We start from the raw sequence: 18,229 nt of genomic DNA on the forward strand, positions 1-18,229 counted from the left end.
TGCCCAAGAGGCTGAGGGCTGTGAGTCCTGAGCTGGGATGCCTGTTCCTGCTGTTGCTCCCTGGCTGGCCCTCCCTGGGTAGGAATGCAAACCACTGTCCCAAGTCAGCACACACGTCCCAGCTCTGTCCCCAACTCCCTCCTCAGGTCTCTGAGCCTCAATGTGGGACTTGAACCTCGGGGTCCCTGTGGGTGGGGGAGTTAGGACAGCCCTGCCATCTCCTTCCACCAACACTGACCCAGCTGTGCCAGGTCCTGGGGACGTGGCCGAGAACCGGACAGGGTCCCAGGTCTCCCAGCTGCCATTCCCAGGGGAGACAGACACAACTGGGAAAGAAATCAGTTCTGGCGTGGCTGCCTTTCTGACTGTGGCAGATGCTGTGAGTGAAATAAGGTCCAGTGCTGTCCACCAGGGCCCGCCGTGCCCACTCACAGGACCTCGCGTCTGTCCCACAGACACACCACGCAAGCTCCCATCTCCTCCCCCAAGGGGGTCCCCAGCACACTCCCACCCCTGGCCCTGCCCTGCTTCGTGCTTCTCAGTGGTTACCCTAGGGTCACCTTCCCCTTGTATGTGATCTGTCCCTCTCACCAGAACATCCCTCAGGACCCTTAATACTTAGAAAAGTGCTCAGCATACAGCAGATCCACAACAAAGGATTCTTGGATAAATGACTGACCGAATGAATGAGGAAGTGGCACCAGAGTGGAGATCTCATCTGAGAGAACAGACGTGCGAAGGACCAAGGAAGGAAATTCTAAGCAGAAGGAGCACCCAGTGCAAAGGCCCTGGGGTGGGGAAGAGCTTGGTCCTTTGAGGGACAGAGGAGGCTGGGAGCACAGCAGCGGGGAAGCAGAGGCAGGTGGGACAGACCACGCGAAGGCTTGGGGCCGGGAAGGGCTGGGTTTTTACTCCAGGGCAGCGGGGAGCCACCGGAGCGCTCCCAGCACAGAATGGAGCACACAGAATGGAGCCCGCCGTTCACTTGTGCGTGCCATTGCTGCTCACGGGCATTTCTCTTCCCATTACGGCGAGTTCCCCACCAGCCAGCTCAGCCTGCACTTCAGACACCAGAAATGCAGGGGGACAGACTCCCCCAAACAGAAACACCCCACTGGAGAGCATGTCAGAACCACAGAGAGAGATGTAATTTCAGCGACACGATAGCTTTGTCTCCCCACAAAGACGGGGCCTTGTGGACAAGCCACACGCTGACAGCACTTGGGACGTCACAATTCTTCTCGGTCCTAATCCAGATGGCCTCCGGGAGTGTGGGAGCCTGCCCCGGGTGCATCGCAGAAGGGAGTGGCTGCGAGCACAAGTGGGCACTCATTGGTGGCCGCTGACGCAGGGACGGGAGGGGAGTCCGCTCTCAGCTCGGCCAACTCCACAGGTGCCTCTCCTCCCCCGCCACGCTGCCCCGCCAGCCTAGGCCATCCTGGATCAGGAGGGGAAGGTGGGCGCCTCGGCCAGCGGGCGCGACATGCTCTGGATGGCCCACTGCAGGATGCCGTCGAAGGAGTGCTGCAAGACAGAGCAGAGGGCAGCGGCTCGGGGCCCTGGCCAGAAGCCCCAGGGGACAGCTGTGCTGACCCCCCACATCTGGCCACCCTGGCCTCCAGGGTCACCTGAAATCATAAACATTGTGCATGAAGACACCATCCAACCGGACCCTCCTATGCAGAGGTGGGGAAACCAAGGCCCGTGGCCTCACGGGACATGTCAGTCGAGGGGACTCCTCATCCAGTGCTCTTCACAGCATCCTATGAGCCCAGGGCACAGCCACCACGGCTGTTCTGCCTCCTGAGGTGGCTCCCTCCCAGGTGGAGAGGCAGGGTCAGCTCCTTCCCTCACTCTGCTTAGGGGCCTGACGATCCAACAGGACTGCAGGGGTCATGGGAAGACCCAATATTCCAAGAGAATGGGGGTGACTTGCACCCAAAGGGGCTTGTGAATCTGTCCCCCATTTCTCTGACCGTATCCGGAGACCCGGCCCCTCCCAGAGCTCCAGTACCTCTGGTCACCTCTTGCCCTCCAGGGGTCCTGGGGGCTCTACAGACACCTGCACTGACGGGGCCCACTCATGCACGGCCCGCCACACAGGGCAGGGCCCCCATGGTCAGCTGGGATCCCCGACGTGCCACACTGGACACCCGAGGAGGACAAGGGTTGGCTACTTGAGTTCTGGAAACGACTGGAGGAGTCTGACCTCCTATCAACAGAAGATGGGGCCTCTAAAAGCCACATTTTCTTCCCAGCAGCCCCAGTTGTCCATCTTAGGGTGGACGGGCCTGGGTCAAGAGGGGGAGTGAGAGATGTGCCAGGGGCAGAGGTTCGAGGCACCCACCCCACACCCGGGGACTGTCGTGGCCTCTGAGTCTGGCTTCAGTGGCCCCGGTGCTGGGGTTCTGCAGGGCTGGCCCCCCATGTCCAGGCCCCCAGGACCTCTAGGCTGGCTAGAAGGGGCCAGGGGCTCAGGGTCTCCCCTTGGCTTGTTTGCTCACACGTGGAGGGGCCAGCACCACCCTGGAGCGGTGTGGGCCTACTGTGCTCAGTATGCCCAGAGAGGGGGTCTCCTAGCCACTCCCGTGGCTCAGACACTGGCTGCTGGGGGCGGGGGGAGTGGAGGAGAAGGACCAGGTGTCACCCCCGCCAGGTGATGCATTACCTCGTTCAGGAGGGACTCCAAGTCATCCCTGTGCAGAACGGGCTCGTGACCAGCAGAATCGTCCCCCACCTGGAATCCGGGAAAGGGAAGAGGTCAACCCAACTTCCACAACCCCGCTGGGGACATCCCCATGGAAGCAGGACTCCCTGCAGAGGCAACAGGGCCTTGGGACCGGGTGGCCTGTGCCAGGGCAGTGGGGGAGCTGGGGTGCTTCTCTGGGCGGGGCCCTGGGAACTGAATTCTCACACCTAGCTTCCGGGCACAGAGCAGGGTAGGTGTGAGCAAGCTTGGGGCTGCCTGCCCAGGGCTCTGCCAACTCTGGAAGCTGGCTGCCCAAGACTCCCCAGGCCTGCCAGGCTCCAAATGCTGTCAGCAGCCCTCTGGGGAAAGCCAGGCGACTTAGAGAACCAGCTGGAAGGGACCCTGCCCCAGAGAGGCAAGTGCCTGGTCCGATGCCAGCCATTCAACCGTCCAACAAGCATCACCAGGGCCAACCGTGCCCCTGGGCGAAGAGCCGAGAAGGGAATGAGGCCCCAGCCTCCTCGGCTGGGAGGGAGAGAAGGCCACACTCAGTGGAACCACAAGAAATTGCAGGGTTTGTAGCTCAAAACAGGCAACTGTCAGCACTTCCCCCGGGGTGGGTCTGATAAACACAGGCCCTGCAAGGTGCTGCCAGCCCTGGGCGCCTGAAGGAGGAACACAGCTCCGGGGTGTGGGGGGCACTCAGGAAAGGGTCTGGGGGCCACACCCACATTCACTGACTACCCCTGTGGAAGGGGGCCGGGGAGGGCCAAGAGGGGCTGGAACTTTTTACTCTAAAATGACATTACATGTTACATCCAATGGACAGAAACGGATCTTTGCTGTTAAGAGAAAACAACCCAGACACCAAGGGAGGGAGCATCTTCTGGAGGGAGGGCCCCTCTCCTGGGAGCCAGCTCCACAAGGCTGCCTGCAGTGGAGGCACGTGAGCAGGCTTGGGCACGCAGTGCAGACAGTGGAGATGATGAGAGAGGCTTCCAGAAGGAACAGGATGTGGACAGGTGTGAGCCATGCCAGGTGGTCCACTGGAACCCCCTCGTGGGTAGGGCCTCGGTCAGAGGCTCATCCCCAGTGCCTGGTGCCCTGTCCCCACACAGTGTGTCCAGGGAGGATGAGGCAGAACTGGAAAGCAGGATGGGCATGCAGACGTCGTAGGACTAATCACCACCCCGGGCCCCCAAAGATTCTTGGGGGACAGGGACATCGTCAGAAAGGGCCCTGATGTGGGCAGTCAGGGCAAGACATGCCACCCTCTAGAAGCTCCTGAATGGGGACACAAGGGACCCCCCCCCCCATGTTCTGAGGAAGCCCCAGGATGACGGTGGCTCCCCAGCTGGGGCCTTGGCCCGGTTTCTTCCTCCACCAACACATGAGGACGGACTACCTCTCCTGAGGGGCTGCCGGCTGCAGGAAGGGGCTGGAGAGGGTCTCCTCCCCTGGCCGCTGGAGGATTGGGGGCCAGATTACACAGGGGTCACACTCGGTCATCCAGGGTGGGTGCTCCTCCCGGGTGGAGAGCCTCCTTCCTTGGCTCCCCTCACCCCCATTCATACTCCAGGGATCAGAGCTGGGGCGGGGGAGGGGGGAGGCAGCAGTTTAGGGGAGCTGGAGGAGGGTGCCCTAGGGGGCGTAGGGGAGCTCCGGGCATAGCTAGCTTAATTGTGAGACAGACCTGCATCCAACCAGGGGCTTCATAGCCACCATTGCTTCCGTGGGTTTCGTTTTTAAACAGATGTAAATTATCAAAAAGGAGTCGATTGAAACAAAGATACTGTATTTAAATCACCAACACACGGTCAGGGGGTCTGGTGCAAACCTGCGAAGCTGGACCCCCAAGTCTCCCCTGGAGATGGGCTCCGCCAACCCCACCCCGTGGGGCCACCCTCACCTGCGCACCGGGAGCCGCGGTAGCACCGACCTTGGCGGGCCCTGCAGCCGAGCGGGCGGGGCTCGGAGCAGGCGCCCCCTCCACCGGGGCCAGGGCGGGGTCTCCGGAGCACGATCTGCAGCGCAAGACCGCCCTGTGCAGACGGAGGAGAGGCTGCGGGACTGTCTGGGCTTGGCAGCGACAGGCACGGTGGGTTGGGGTGACCCACCCCCTCCGTCCCTCCCTCCGCCCTCAACCCTCCGCCGGAGCCTGGCGCTCACCCGCACCGAGCGCCCGCGGGGAAGTGGCAGCGCCAGTGGAAGGCAGCGGCGCAGTGCGCGCACCGCAGCACGTCCGCCCCGTCCCCGCACACGCCGCACCGCGCGCCGGGCGCCGGGCCCTGCGGGACAGACAGCGCGGTGACCTGGGGCCCTCTGCCCTCTGCCGCCCCCTGACGCCGCCGGGCTGGACGGCGGGGAGGGGCGCGCCGGTGGGTATCCGCAAGGTGCCTCGTTGTGGCCGCCAGACGGTGGGGCCCGCGATTTTGGGATCCTGGCCCCGAGGTCAAGGGCGCCCCAGCACCTTTGGGCTGCAGCCGGGGGAAATGAGGTGTCCCGACCTCACTCCCCCTTGGTGGGCCAAGTCTCCCTCCGGGAACAGGCTGTCCCAGAACAGGAGGGAGGGGCTGAGGGACCTGGGGACTTCCGAAACGCAGGGCCCTCCTGGCCCTCTTCACTGTCCTGCCTCTCTGAGGGGTGGGGTGGGTGGGGGTTTCAGGAGCAAGGAGAGAATCTGCTGGAGTTCCTCCAGGATGCCCTCCTCCCTCTCCTCCCCCACCTCCTGTTCTGGGCCTGCTCCTCACTGCACCCAGCAGTGACCCCTCCTCAAGGCCAGTCTGGTGACCCCTAACCTCCCCCCCTCCCGCCGGCTAACCCCTGTCCCCTTTCTCCCTGTGTGGCTCGCTGCCCTCCTGTTTCAGGTGCCTCTGGCTGCCCTTAGGCCGTGAGCATCCTGAAGACCGCCACCTCACCAGCCCCCACTCACCTGCTGCCCCTCAGGACCCACACACAGTAGGGGGCGCAGGGCCGAAGAGTCCAGCACCGGCAGGGGGGCTGCAGAAGGTGGGGCCAGCAGGTGCTTGTAGGTGACAGCAGCGTCCATCCCGGCCGGGGGCTCCTTGGGTGGTCCCCTCACCTCTTCTCCTGCCGACCTCAGTCCCAGGAGGACCTGGAACCAGAGGTCAGTGCTCAGAGGGGCCACAGGGCATCCTTGCCCAGCAGCATCCAGGGAGTTAGTAACCGTTGGGACCCTGGGAACCCGGGTGGGGGCTGGTGTTGTGGGAGGCATCCCACCCTGGGGTCAGAAAGGCCTGGGTGCAGGTGCCAGCCCCGTGGCCATCACGAGCTGTCAGAGTAAATGTTTGCCATATGCCGGGGCTTGTGTTGTAGCCCTCACATCTCTGCTGCAACAGAACGCTTAAAACAGTTCTGGAGAATATTATCAGTGGTCAAAGTGCGTCCCCATGTGGCCGACAGAGCCGACGCCCCCATCAGAGCACTGAGAAATGTAACAGCGGCTGGTGGGGGCTGGTGCCCCTCGGCCCCGAGAGAGAAAGCCACATAGATGTGGCCAGGCCGGGGTGGGGGTGGGGGCACACGCTTCCATGGCTTGGACAGGCCCGACCCACAGGAGTGGCCAGGGGCAGGACTCCAGACTGACGGAGGGCCTGGGAGGGGGCCTGTGCATACCGGGGTCTCAGCAGGCGGCTCCTGAGGCCGGGTCTCCTCTGCCTGGGCCAGGTCCCGCTGGGGTCTTCCCTGGAGGCAGCTGGTGCACCTCCAGGTCCCACTGCTCGCGTCGTCACCAGAGAGGGACATGCAGGGCAAGGCAGAGGAGGCAACAGAGTCCCAAACCCGTCACACAGGGGAGGCCTGAGGGCTCCTCCAGCCCACCCTTTCCTTTTATAGATGGGGAAACTGAGGCTGGGGCTGGGAAGTGGACAGAGCCCCGTGGAAGGGCCTGCCCGGCCAATCAGCAGGAGCCCAGGATGCCTGCTATTGATCCCTGGAGCTGTTCTGATACGTGTTCCCGAAACACGCAGCAGCCGGTGCCTGACTCTCACGGGCCTTGTCCTGCATGGAGGGTCTCCCTGGCTGGGGTGTCTGTGTCCCTGGGCCCACCCCACCATGTTTCCATAAAGGGGATGGTGCCCAGCACAAGGGGAGACGGTCAGGGCAGGAAGGAAGAGAATGGAAGAATGACAGGCGGTCAGTGTCCACCGGAGCTGACCCATGACCCTGGCTGAACCCTCTCATTTTAGTGGCGCAGCATCTGAGGCTCAGAGATGTGACCTGGTCAAGGTCACACAGCAAGCTGAGGCAGGGCCAGTGCCAGAACTCCACCCAGGCACTCCCCCACCACACAGACGACCATGGCCTGTGGGAGCCAGTGGTGGAGGGCAGGGCTTGGCGGGCCGGGGGTAGGGGCACCAAGACGCAGACTATGAGGGCTGGCGCTGCATGGAGGACGGGCACCCACTGGCTCTTGGCGGTGCAGCTCTGTGGCCTCTGTGCTCCCCAACCCTGACGTGGAGTTGGACCTTGCTGGGGGGTGGGGGGCCAGCTGCTAGTGGGAGTTTGGGCTGAGGAGTATGGGGTGAGATGGGACGCGATGGCCTTTCTTTGCCTTTGGCCTCCATTCTGCTTCACCACCCTCAGGGGCCCCGCTGGCCAGGCTGGGAGGACAGTGTAGCCAATGGGGAGGTGGGATGGGGAGACCCCAGGCCCACTGCCCAGCGACCTGAACCAAGGCCCCCTCCCAGGCGGGCCTCACTTCCCCATCGTGGAACGGAGGCTCTCTGGGCAGCTCCCACTCATGGTCTGTGGATGGAGGCAGCCCTGGAGCCGGGTGGGGTGGCCTGGGTGCTGCAGAGGTGATGGGTGCCAGGCTCACCTGGGGATCTCCTGGAGTGGTGGGGACAGGCAGGCCAGGTGGAAGGCCCGGGGGCAGCCATCGCAGCAGATGAGCTCCCCGCCATCCCGGCACACTGCACACTCGTCCTCGTTCTTCTGACGCAGGTGAGAGACATGTGCGCTCCGGGAGAGCCCGGGATGGGGTGGCGCCCCCCCCCCCCAGAGACCCCAGAATGGCTCCGCCCGCCAGCAGCAGTGTCTCCCAGGGGCACCCAAGCCCCTGAAATGCCACCTTGACTGCCTGCTCCCCAGGTCCCCAAGACCCCTTCCATCTCTGAGACTATTCCCACACAGACTGTTCCCAGCTCCGTCTCCCTTGAGACCAGGCTTTCAGAAAGCCTGGTGTCCCATGGGCACCTGTGACTGCACACGCACCCCCATGTAGCCCCCTCCTCATGGGGCAACGGAGCGCAGGCCCAGCCCTGTTTCATTGGCCCAGGGCACCTGCCGCCCCCTCTGCCGGAGGCCTTCACCCTGCTTGTGCCCCTGCCTGGACAGTGCCCACCCTGCCCCCCAGATGCCACCTCCTCCAGAAGCCCCCCAGACTGCCAGGCTGGATAGCCCTGCACAGCAATGAGCATGCTCATTGTAACTCCCCCCGGAGCCCGCCAGCCAGAGAGTTCCTGGGACAGGCGTGGTCCTCCTCCTGGTGCCCAGGGCCCAGCACCGTGCCGGGCACAGAGGGGTCAGGGTCTGCGGCTGGTTCTGTTCATTAAGAAACAGTGCTGGGAGCCCAAGGATGTGCTTGACGCTGGGGTTCCCAGCTCCCAGCAGGGACCACCACCCCACCCACACACGGGGCCAACACCCTGGTTTGAAAAGCCTGGGAGGATCTCACATTCTCTAACTTATTGGAATGGTTTCAAGAATTGTTCATTAACAGAAAAAAATAGTATTAATAAAAAGGCTCCACCCTGTGAACAGAAGCTCAGGCCTGTCACCCGATCGAGTGCCCTGTTCAAGGGGCAACGTGGCAGAAGGACCCAACCACGGACGGTGGGGATGGGGGCTACTCCCGTGGTCTGGGCGTTACCTGGTGGAGCTGGGGCTCACTGGGGAGGGCAGGAGGGGCCAGGACTCTGCCCTGCTGGCCTGCCCTCGGATCGCCTCCACCCTGCAAGAGGAAGAGGGAGGGTCACGTGGAGTGGAGGCAGCCAGCGCAGCGAGGAGCCCCTTCAGAGCAGCCCGCAGCCCCCAGCAGAGCTCCTGGCCCAGAGGCAACGCCACTCCTGCTGTGTATGCTGGGGGAGGGCGGGGGTGGGGAGGGCCTCCCCAGGGCGGCAGGGGCATCGCTTACAGGAGCAGCAGTCTGGGTCCCCTTGGCTCGGACCAGGGTCTTCAGGCCGCCGCTGCGAGTCTTGTTCTTCCCCCCACCGGGGTCTTCGAACTTGCTGGGAGTGTAAAACTCCCCCCCAACCTGGATGCACTTCTTGGAGCCCCCTGGGAGGAGATGCTGACTGGCCCCTGCTCAGCTGCGCTGCAGGCCCAGGCCAGCCCGGCGGGCCACAGAGAGGCTGCCCACTCCACAGCTTGCTCTTCCGTCTCCCCCAACCACCCGAGTCAGGTCTGGGGCCGGAGTCCTGGGCACAGGACTCTTCTCTGCTCGGGGCCTGTACTGGGTGAAGCATGTCCACCTAGAATCTCAGAAGGAGACCTGATCTGGAAGTAGGGTCTTGGTAGATGTAATTAGGATGGGCTCACACTGGCCCCTAAGTCCAATGACTGGAGTCCTTATGAGAAGAGGACACAGAGACACAGCGGGGAGGCCCTGTGAGGACGGAGGCAGAGGCTGGAGTGATGCCACTACAAGCCAGGGGACAAGAGTTGCCGGCTGCTGCCAGGAGCTGGGAGGCAAGGAAAGATTCTGCCCTGGAGCCTCCGGAGGGAGCACAGCACTGCCCGCACCTGGATTTTGGAATTTCTGTTGTTTTAAGGCACCCAGTTTGTGGCACTTTTTATAACAGGCTTAGGAAATTCCTGCAGGTGAGACCAGGACCCGCGTCAGCTCCCGGGGGGCCGGCTGGCCCTGGCTGTCTTCAGGGTCCCCAGCTGGTGCCAGCAGAGAGGGTGGAGGAAGGAGGTGGCGCAGGGGACAGGGAAAGAGAAAAGGGGCCGGGGCGGGTGCAGCAGGCTGTGCTGCCCAGAGGGTCCATCAGTCCAGGCCTGCCCGCAGACCTCAGAGGGTCCATCAGTCCAGGCCTGCCCGCAGACCTCAGAGGCTGTGAGCCAAGACCCCGAAGGGGCCCGTCCAACGGACGGAGGAGACCTAGATGTGGCCGCGGACCACCAGCCTCTCAGAAGGTCCAGGGCCTGCGTGTCCAGGCGCCCCCGCCCCCTCGGGGAGAGCCAGCAGAACTACTCAGGGGGATGCCGTGCCTTGTCCACCGTTCCTTGTCCACCGTCTGCTCTGGGGCCACCAGGGAGCTAAGGGGGGACGTGGACCCCTGGCAGCCCCCCTCCCCAGCACCGTCTACCTGACTCAAACACCTGCTGGATGAGGATCCCCTCCACAGCCCCACGGGCGCCCGGGACGTCCCCAGAAGACATGGCCACGGCTCTCTGGACCGAGGCGGACATGGTCTGAATTCCTGGGGAAGGGAGCACCAGACGGGGGTCCCCAATCAGGAACATGGCCCCTGAGCACCTCCGCCAGGGACGGCGGGGAGCAAGAGGTGCCTGGGTGCAGAGTCCTTCCTTCCTACCTCCCAGGGCACACAGACAGACAGACAGCCCACATGTACACGCAAAGACGGGCCGTGGGAGTGTGTGTGTATCTGTGTGGTGTGTGTGTCTGTGGTGTGGGGGGTGGTGTGTGGTGTGCGAGCCGACTGAACACAGTGGACAGGAATGAACAGGGACCCAGGGCGTGGCCCTGGGTTGTGCTGGGAGGAGGTGGAGTTCCAGAGCCAGCCCTTAGGTCAGCACCAGGTGACCACAGGAGGTCTCTGGGGCCCCATGCCCTGGGGCAGAGAGGGGACAGAAAAGGGTGAGGCTGCATCCAGGTGAGGGACCAAGGAGGATTCTTTGGAGGAAGCAGAATCTGAGCTGGCCCTAAGGGCGGGGACAGTCAACCGGCACAGGTGGGGTGACCCAAGGCGTCCCCTCCTTCCTGGTGTGGCTGTGCAGCCAAGGCTTTGGGGTGAGACGCCAGGCCAGCACGGTCCCAACTCCCACGACGTCCCCCTGGGGCCCCTGACCCTGGCCTCGTAGCAGGGGAGCACGGGCCTGACTCACCGTTGCCCAGCGGGAGGAGCTGGGGCTCTGCGTTGCTGTCCGGCTTCTTGAGGGGCTTGCCCTTCCCGTGGGAGCCTGCGGGGGGAGCTGCGGCAGCCTGGCCGTCGCTGCTGAGGGGCCAACGCCGGCGCCCGCAGGCAGTGGGAGAGCACCAGGGCGGGGTCTCCTGAGCCCCTGGGGTCCCTTTGCTTTCCCGGGCTCTCGGCTCTGATGTCCCATCAGTAAAAAGGAAGTAACACTCCCCTGCCTACTTTACGAGGCCCTGGGGCAACAAGGGGCCACAGGCTCCCTCAGGTGTCCATCTAAATACCCAGAGGGGACCTCTGCAGCCCCCACCAGGCTGGCTCCGGGAGAGGGTGTGCGACAGACGCTCCCGGGGCCAGCTGGGGAGGGGATGTGGTCAGGGAGTGTCAGGCTCCCTGGGGGGATCTGTGACCTCACCAGCTCCTCAAACTGGGTACCTGGGCTGGAGGTGCCCCTCGGGGACAGGGCGGTCGGCGGGGCGGCCCGCGGCTCCTCCAGGGCCTTCCTCTTGGTGGGGGGCCTGGGCAGCAGCACAGGGGCCTTGGGGCCGGCCGGGGGCTTCCTCCCCTTCCGGGGCTGGCTGAGGTCCACATCTGCAGCGCGAGCAGAAGCGGGGCGGGGCCTCATGAGCAGAACCGACACCGGGCAAAGAGGGCGGGGCCTCAGCCCTCTGCTCTCAGAACCCGGCATCCTAGGTGATGCCCAGGGGCTCCCCAAACCCACACCACCTCATCCTTTTCCTCCTACAGTCCAGCTGGGGCTCAGTAGGATGACTCCAGCGGCCCCAGGCCCCCGGAAGGGAGGCTGAGCCCTCAAGGACCCGGGCCCCAGCCCAGCCCCCACCTTTGGGGAAGCTGTCTAGGATGGGCTGCAGCCGGGCATATTTCTCCAGATTGAAGTCCTTGAAGAGAACCCTCCAGAAGTCCAGGATGACGGCTGCGTCTTGGGTCAGGAGCCAGGAGAGGAGCGCATGGAAGGCCTGCGGGCAGCCCTCCTTCTCCTTGAGACGCAGAGTCTCCTGAAGCAAGAGCGGGCAGTAGGGGGCTCCCTGCCTCCTGCTTCCCCGGTACCCGAATCCCCGCTCCACTATGGGACTAGAGAGCAGATGCCAACCCAGAGGGGGCTGCTGGAGACATGGGCACCCATGTCCATCCCTTTGGCTTGGGCCAGGCATGGGGGTTCTGGGGTGTGGGGTACTTGGAACTCATCTCTGGGGATCATCCCCTGCCTTAGACGGAGGGTTGGGGAAGTGGATTGAGGGGGGCCTGGGACTTGTCCCGGAGACCATCGCCTCGTCTTGTGGCTGGGGCCTTGGGGCCAGGGGAGAAGCTCTAACTTGTCCTGGGGGCCCATCCCCCTGGTTCGTGGGCGGGGCATAGCGACGGCGTAGGGGCGACCGGGGCGGGGAGGGGCTTTGGGGGCGGGAGAGTCGGGAGGGGCGGGGCGGGGAGGGTTTGTCTGGAACAACTCTGTCGGGACCCTGCTCCTGGCTCCTGGGCACCGGCTTGGCAAGGCTCGGGCGCGTTGGGGGTCTGGATTGGGGCCCACCTGGAACTTGTCCTCGGGGACCACGTCGTGGTCGGCCAGAGCGTGCAGCAGCGGGAAGGCGCTGTCCACGGCCACGGCGATCTCGGTGCGGTGCAGCCTCAGGAGGCGGCGCAGCGACGCATCCCCGCCGGCCCGGGCCTCGCTGGCCATCGCGGGTTCTGGGGCGCGGCGCTGGGGGCCCCCTCTCCCCGCCTGGGGTCCCGCGGCCTCTGGGTGCCGCTGGATTTGCGGGTGTCTGGGCCACGTCTGCCTCCTGGCCCTCGCGCTCCTCCTGCCCCGCCGGGCACACCTGGGCGGGCACCTACGCGGGGCTGAGCAGCCAGGCCCGGGCTCTGATATACCAGACTCCCCACGGAAAGAGCAAAGGGCGCGCTGCCCTCGAGCCAATCAGGGCCGGGGGAGCTTCCGGAGGGGCAGGAAGGGAAACTTCCCTGTAACTGAGTAAAGAGAAGGTCTCATCCACCCGCCAGCCCCCATTCGGCACCTGCCAGCAGGCTGTCGGCTTTTCTTTCCTTTGTAAAGGAAGCTTCTGATCCCTCAGTGAGGTGGCTGGGACCCCTCTCAGTTCCCAAAATGTGGTCCTGGCCTGCATCCCACAGGGCCCTGTTCAAATGGGGGAAAGCCAGGACAGATGCCCTTAGCCTCACCCAGGCCAATGTCTTGGGCACCAGAAGGGGTTGTCCGGGTGTCCGGCATGTCAGAGAGACCAGGGCAAGAGGCCACCATGGGACTGGGTTTGGGCAGGGTCCCCGTGGGGGAGTGGGCACAGCCCCTGCTCAGAGTCCCAGGCCTGAGGCTGTAGGCGGGTCAGACAGAGGGGTGCTCTGCCGATGGAGGACGCAGGCTTGACTAGCATGTGTCAGTGGTACAGCACTGGGTGCTGCCTGGAGGCTGTGTGAGGCTGGGAAAGTCGTTTCCTTTCTCCGAGCTGCAGTCGCCTCACCTTTAAAATGAGCACGTTTGCTGGGGGACCCCAGTGCAACCTACTCTGCTTCCTCCAGGTGTGTTAGAAAGTCAAGCTTCGAGAAGGCAGCGGACCCCATGGGCAGACATGCCTGTGTATCAGCCAGGGAGCTCCTGTGTTTGTGGGGCTCACAGCCCGGGGAGAGGCACCCCAGGACCCTTCCTGGGGCCTAGGCTGGGGGATGGCCTAGCCTGGAGGGTCAGAAGCTCCCGGGGGAGGTGGGGAAGGCTTCCCAGAGGGAATTGCAGCAGAGGTTCCCAGGTCCACGTGGCAGGAACAGCATCCTGGGCAGAGCATGCGCAGGCGCACAGGACCCAGGCCTCCGAGAATGCTGAGCCCGTGGTCCAGCAGGGTGTGGCCTGGGGGCAGGGGGCTGCGCAAGGGCCACAGAGGGAAGGCCGGTCCATGGGGTCGGGCAGGAAGTGATCTGGTGAGGCTTGTGTTAGAGAGAGAAGCTGGGTGCCTGTGGATGAGGCTGGAGGGTGAGTGCTGGCTGCAGGAGGCCTGGGGACAGGGGCAGCACTGGACTGGGATGGGCCACATGGGGCAAGGGGAGGGGAGGCCCGATTGGACCCATGACCAGTTCATGGGAGTGTCGTCAAGATTTCTCATGTGTGTAGCCCTTTATGTTTTATACTGAAGTGGGGGTTCATGGTGGGGAGCTGAGGGTCCCCCCTGACATGGGAACCCTGTCTTGGTTTCTCCCCTGCCTCCAGGCCTGGGTTCCCTGAAAGTTCAGTTCTGGATTGCTCCAGGGGAGCATTCTGGGGGTGTTCAGAAGCAAGCCTGGGGAGGGCATTGACGGAGGGGGAGAAGTAAGCTCCATCAGCCTGGAGTCGGGGACAGGGAGAAGAGGTGAGGGCCCTGGGAGGTCATCATCTCAGAGAGCCTGGACCTGTGTGTGGAGCTCTCAGTCAATGCAGAGTCAGAACAGGCTGGCTGTCCCACAGAATGTTCTGGGGACTCTGACCCAGGGATGGGACCCTCGCGCTGCCTGCCTCTGGGGCTCCGAGCCGGCTGGCTGCAGAGCTGTGGGTGGTGGCCCAGAGATGTGTGACTTGGGGGCCTTCCCAGCCCGTCCTGCACTGTGCCTCCTGCAGACACCCAGCGGGACTCCGGAACGGGACTGCCCACTCAGAGTAGCATCCTCTCCCCTGCCCAGGCCAGGCAGCTGCCTATCGACCTGTCCTGCTCTCTCCTGCAAGTGTGTATCTTCTGTAAAAAGATGAAAGGAAGCGCAAACCAAAATCACTCCTAAACCCCATGCCCAGCGGGCTTCCGGCTGTTGGGGAGTGCCTCCAGTCTCCTTGCTCATGTGGGCAGGGGTCCCACGAAGGTAAAGTCACTTCACGTCACGTCTAAAGGCCAGCAGGCTCTGAAATTCCCACACAAAAGCACCCAGGGGTTCCGGGGAACCGTGCTTCTGGCTTTAGGGGGTGGCCAGTGAATGCTGCTCTCCCCTGGCTCAGCGACCCTCTCCCGTGAGCCTCGCTACCTCCAACGTCACTCTGCGCCCAGTGGAACTTGTCCCCTGGGTGGCTGAGTGGTCATCAGGGGATGCCTTAGCCCCAAGACGACTGGTCAAAGGGAACTAAAAACTGCCCAAAGATCAAAGTCTTTGCTTCACCTGTGTAATCCTCGAAATCCTTGCAGGTGTACGTGTGTCGCCGGCCACGCCTGACCACTGCGGCCATCACTCAGCCTCTCTGCAGATTAGCAAACAGGCTCCTGTAGAATTTCGGACTTTCCGCCAGGCCGGGGGTTTCCACGGCAGCCCCTCGCTGCAGGCGCCCTGGAGCTGCAGGGATGCGTGGAGGTGGCCTTCGAGAGCCACGGAGGGGCCGAGGGTGAGGGCCCAGCCGGCCTTCAGCTGGGTCTCTGCCGTCATGGGGTTGAGTCTCAGTTCCTCCAAGAGGCACTGGGCATAGCGACATGCTTGCCACTTGGTAGGCCACCTGTACGCCTCTGTCCTCACCTGCAAGGGAGCGAGCACAGTAGCTCTTCTTATTTACACATCAGACACCACAAGCCCCACCACGCACCAGGCCCTGTTCTGAGTTCTATGCAATTGTACTCAGTCTCAGAACAGGCCTGTTAGGTCAGTGTTATTATTCCATTTTACAGATAAGGACACTGAGCACGGAGAAGTTAAGGAACTTGACCAAAGTCACACAGCTAGTAAATGGCGTTGGATGGATGGTGTCAGGTCCATGCTCTCAGCACACAGGGCTCTCTCCTGGTGCCCAGCGTACATCAGTGTATCAGCTTGCAAAGAGGAGGAAGTACTTCCTGTGTGATGTGCTCAGAGGTCAGGGAGGAGCAAGGTCCCAGTGGCAGGGCAGGGCAGAGACTGGAGGGGGCCTGCTCCTCAGCTGCTTGGCCTTGGCCCCCTCAAGGAAGCCCGGGCGCTGTAATCTTCTCCCCTTGCCCCAGATGGAGGCTTCAGTCTGTGCAGCTCCCCCAAAGAGGCGGGGCTCCCAAGTGTCAGGAGTCCCGAGTCAGGATAACCTCGGGGGACTCAGGACACCAGCACAAGCCACAGCTCAGGGACTTCCCAGGTGGTGGGGCATCATGGGAGGTGCGGTTTCCTGGTGACGCTTTACGAGAACTTGAGCACCCTCTCTGCCACCAGCTCGCTGTGTGACCCTGGCTGCCAAACATCGCTAATCCTCAGAGAAATGCAAATTAGGACCCAAAGAGAGACCACTTCACACCCACTAGGATGGCATTATCAACAAAACAGAAAATAACCAGTGTTGGCAAAGCTGTGGAGAAATCAGAACGCTTATACATCGATGGCGGGAATGTAAAAGGGTGCAGCCACTGTGCAAAAAGGTTTGGGGGTTCCTCACTAAGTTAAACAGAGTTACCATAGGACCCAGCAATTCCACTCCCAGGTGTACACCCCAAAGAACTGAAAACAGATGTTCCAACAGAAATTCTACACGAAGGTTCGTAGCAGCACTATTCACAACGGCCAAAGGATGGAACAACCCAAATGTCTGTCTACAGAAGAATGGGTACCACAAATGTGGTCCATCCATACGACAGAATAGTATTCAGCCAGAAAAGGAAGGCAGTACTGACACATGCCACCGTGTGGGTGAACCTCAAAGACATTGTGCTAAGCAAAATGGGCCAGACACAAAAGGCCACATATTGTTTGATTGCATTTATATGACATACCCAGAATAGGCAAATCCATAGAGACAGCAGGCAGATTAGTGGTTTCCAGGGGCCGGAGGAGGGGAAAGGAGGGGTGACTGCTTAATGGGTATGGATCTCCGTGTGGGGTGATAGAAAAGTTCTGGAAAGAGACAGTGGTGATGGTTGCACAAAATTGTGGTGCTCTAATTGCTACTGAACTTTGAACTTTCAAATGGTTAAAATGGTAAATTTTATGTCATGTGTACTTTACCACAACAAAAATTAATTCATTCTAAAAAGTCAGTTGGGCATATTTGTGTGGGTCTATTTCTGGGTTCTCTGCTCTGTTCCTTGATGTACGTGTCTATCCATCTCCAGGACTGCACAGTCTTCACCATGTAACTGTGTAATAAATCGTGAAACCCCGTAGACCAGTTCCTCCCATTTTATTCTTCCTTTTCAAAATTGTTTTAGCTGTTCTAGTTCCATTGATTTTCCATAAAAGTTTTAGAATAATCTTGTCTCTGTAAAAAAATCTTGCTAGCATTTTGATAGTAATTACATTAAACATATATATCAATTTTGGGAAAATTGATACTTTTGTTACATTGAGTCTTCCAATCCATGAACATGAAATGTTTCACCGGTTATTTAGAGCTTCATTGATTTCTTTCATCAATGTTTTGTAGTTTTCAGCATACATGTTTGTTAGACTTACACGTAAGTATTTAATTTTTTTTCCTTTGATGAGGAAGATTGGCCCTGAGCTAACACCTGTTGCCAATCTTCCTCTCTTGTTTTTTCCTCCCCAAAGCCCCAGTTCATGGTTGTATATCCTAGCTGTAAGCCCTTCTAGTTCTTCTATGTGGGACGCCACCACAGCATGGCTTGATGAGCGGTGCCATGTACACTCCCAGGATCCAAACTGGTGAACCCCGGGCTGCTGAAGCAGAGTGCACGAACGTAACCACTCGGCCATGGGGCTGGCCCCAGTATTTAATTTTTTGAGCAAGTGTAAATAGTTTTACAATTCTAATTTTGGTGCCCAACATTTATTATTAATATATGGAAATACAAATGGTTTTTTGCATGTTCATCTCATATCCTACAACCTTACTGAACTCAGGTTATTAGTCCTAGGAGTGGTTTTGTTTTGTTTAGTTATAGAATCTTTGGGATTTTCTACAAAGATAACCATGTCATCTGTAAATAAGAGGGTTTGATTTCTTCCTTTCCAATCTCTATACCTTTCATTTTCTTTTCTTGCCTTATTACACTGGCTACACCCTCTAGCACCATGTTGAGTAAGAGAGGTGAGAATGGACAACATTGCCTCATTCCTGATCTTGGGGGAAAGTGTCCAGTTTTTCATATTAAGCATCATGTTAGCTGTAGGGGTTTTGTAGGTGTTCTTTATCAAGTTTAGGAAAAGTATAGGAATATTTCTATTCCTATTTTTATGAGAGTTTTTATCATGAATGGATGTTGAATTTTGTCAGATGCTTTTTCTGCACTGATTGATCTGATCACGTGGCTTTTCTTCTTTAGTCTGCTAACATGGTAGATGACATGGATTCATTTTTGAATATTGAATCAGCCTGGCAACCCTGGAATAAACTGCACTTGGTCATGGTGTATAATTCTTTTCATATATTATTGAATTCGATTTGTCAATATTTTGTTAAGGATTTTTATGTCTATGTTCACAAGGTATATCAGCCTATAGTTTTCTTTTTTGACTGTCTTTGTCTGGTTTTGGTATC

General features: G+C 60.5%; 1 protein-coding gene across 1 annotated transcript; it reads right to left on the minus strand.

Annotated features, from left to right (window-relative positions):
* Window positions 1–1,443: 1,443 nt before the first annotated feature.
* Window positions 1,444–12,691, minus strand: LOC124234376 (autoimmune regulator-like). Its single transcript, XM_046651738.1, has 14 exons — window positions 12,356–12,691; window positions 11,651–11,825; window positions 11,245–11,400; window positions 10,784–10,858; window positions 10,024–10,137; window positions 8,847–8,989; window positions 8,583–8,663; window positions 7,530–7,645; window positions 6,326–6,425; window positions 5,622–5,804; window positions 4,859–4,977; window positions 4,599–4,731; window positions 2,669–2,737; window positions 1,444–1,524 (listed from the first exon to the last, which is right to left on the minus strand). The coding sequence occupies exons 1-14, from the start codon at window positions 12,503–12,505 to the stop codon at window positions 1,444–1,446; spliced, it is 1,695 nt and encodes a 564-aa protein (XP_046507694.1). The 5' UTR covers window positions 12,506–12,691.
* Between the last annotated feature and the right edge of the window lie 5,538 nt (window positions 12,692–18,229).

The sequence above is a fragment of the Equus quagga genome, unplaced genomic scaffold (genome assembly GCF_021613505.1).
Source record: "Equus quagga isolate Etosha38 unplaced genomic scaffold, UCLA_HA_Equagga_1.0 73442_RagTag, whole genome shotgun sequence".
Taxonomy (NCBI): domain Eukaryota; kingdom Metazoa; phylum Chordata; class Mammalia; order Perissodactyla; family Equidae; genus Equus; species Equus quagga.

What these genes read in the sequence shown, in the direction of transcription:
- LOC124234376 (XM_046651738.1), bottom strand. Translation starts at nt 12,505, where the DNA reads ATGGCCAGCGAGGCCCGGGCCGGCGGGGATGCGTCGCTGCGCCGCCTC. An exon ending in CCTAGACAGCTTCCCCAAAG is followed by an intron (nt 11,401 to 11,650) that starts GTGGGGGCTGGG and finishes CTCGCGCTGCAG; the next exon opens with ATGTGGACCTCAGCCAGCCC. An exon ending in GAGGGGCACCTCCAGCCCAG is followed by an intron (nt 10,859 to 11,244) that starts GTACCCAGTTTG and finishes CTCCCCCCGCAG; the next exon opens with GCTCCCACGGGAAGGGCAAG.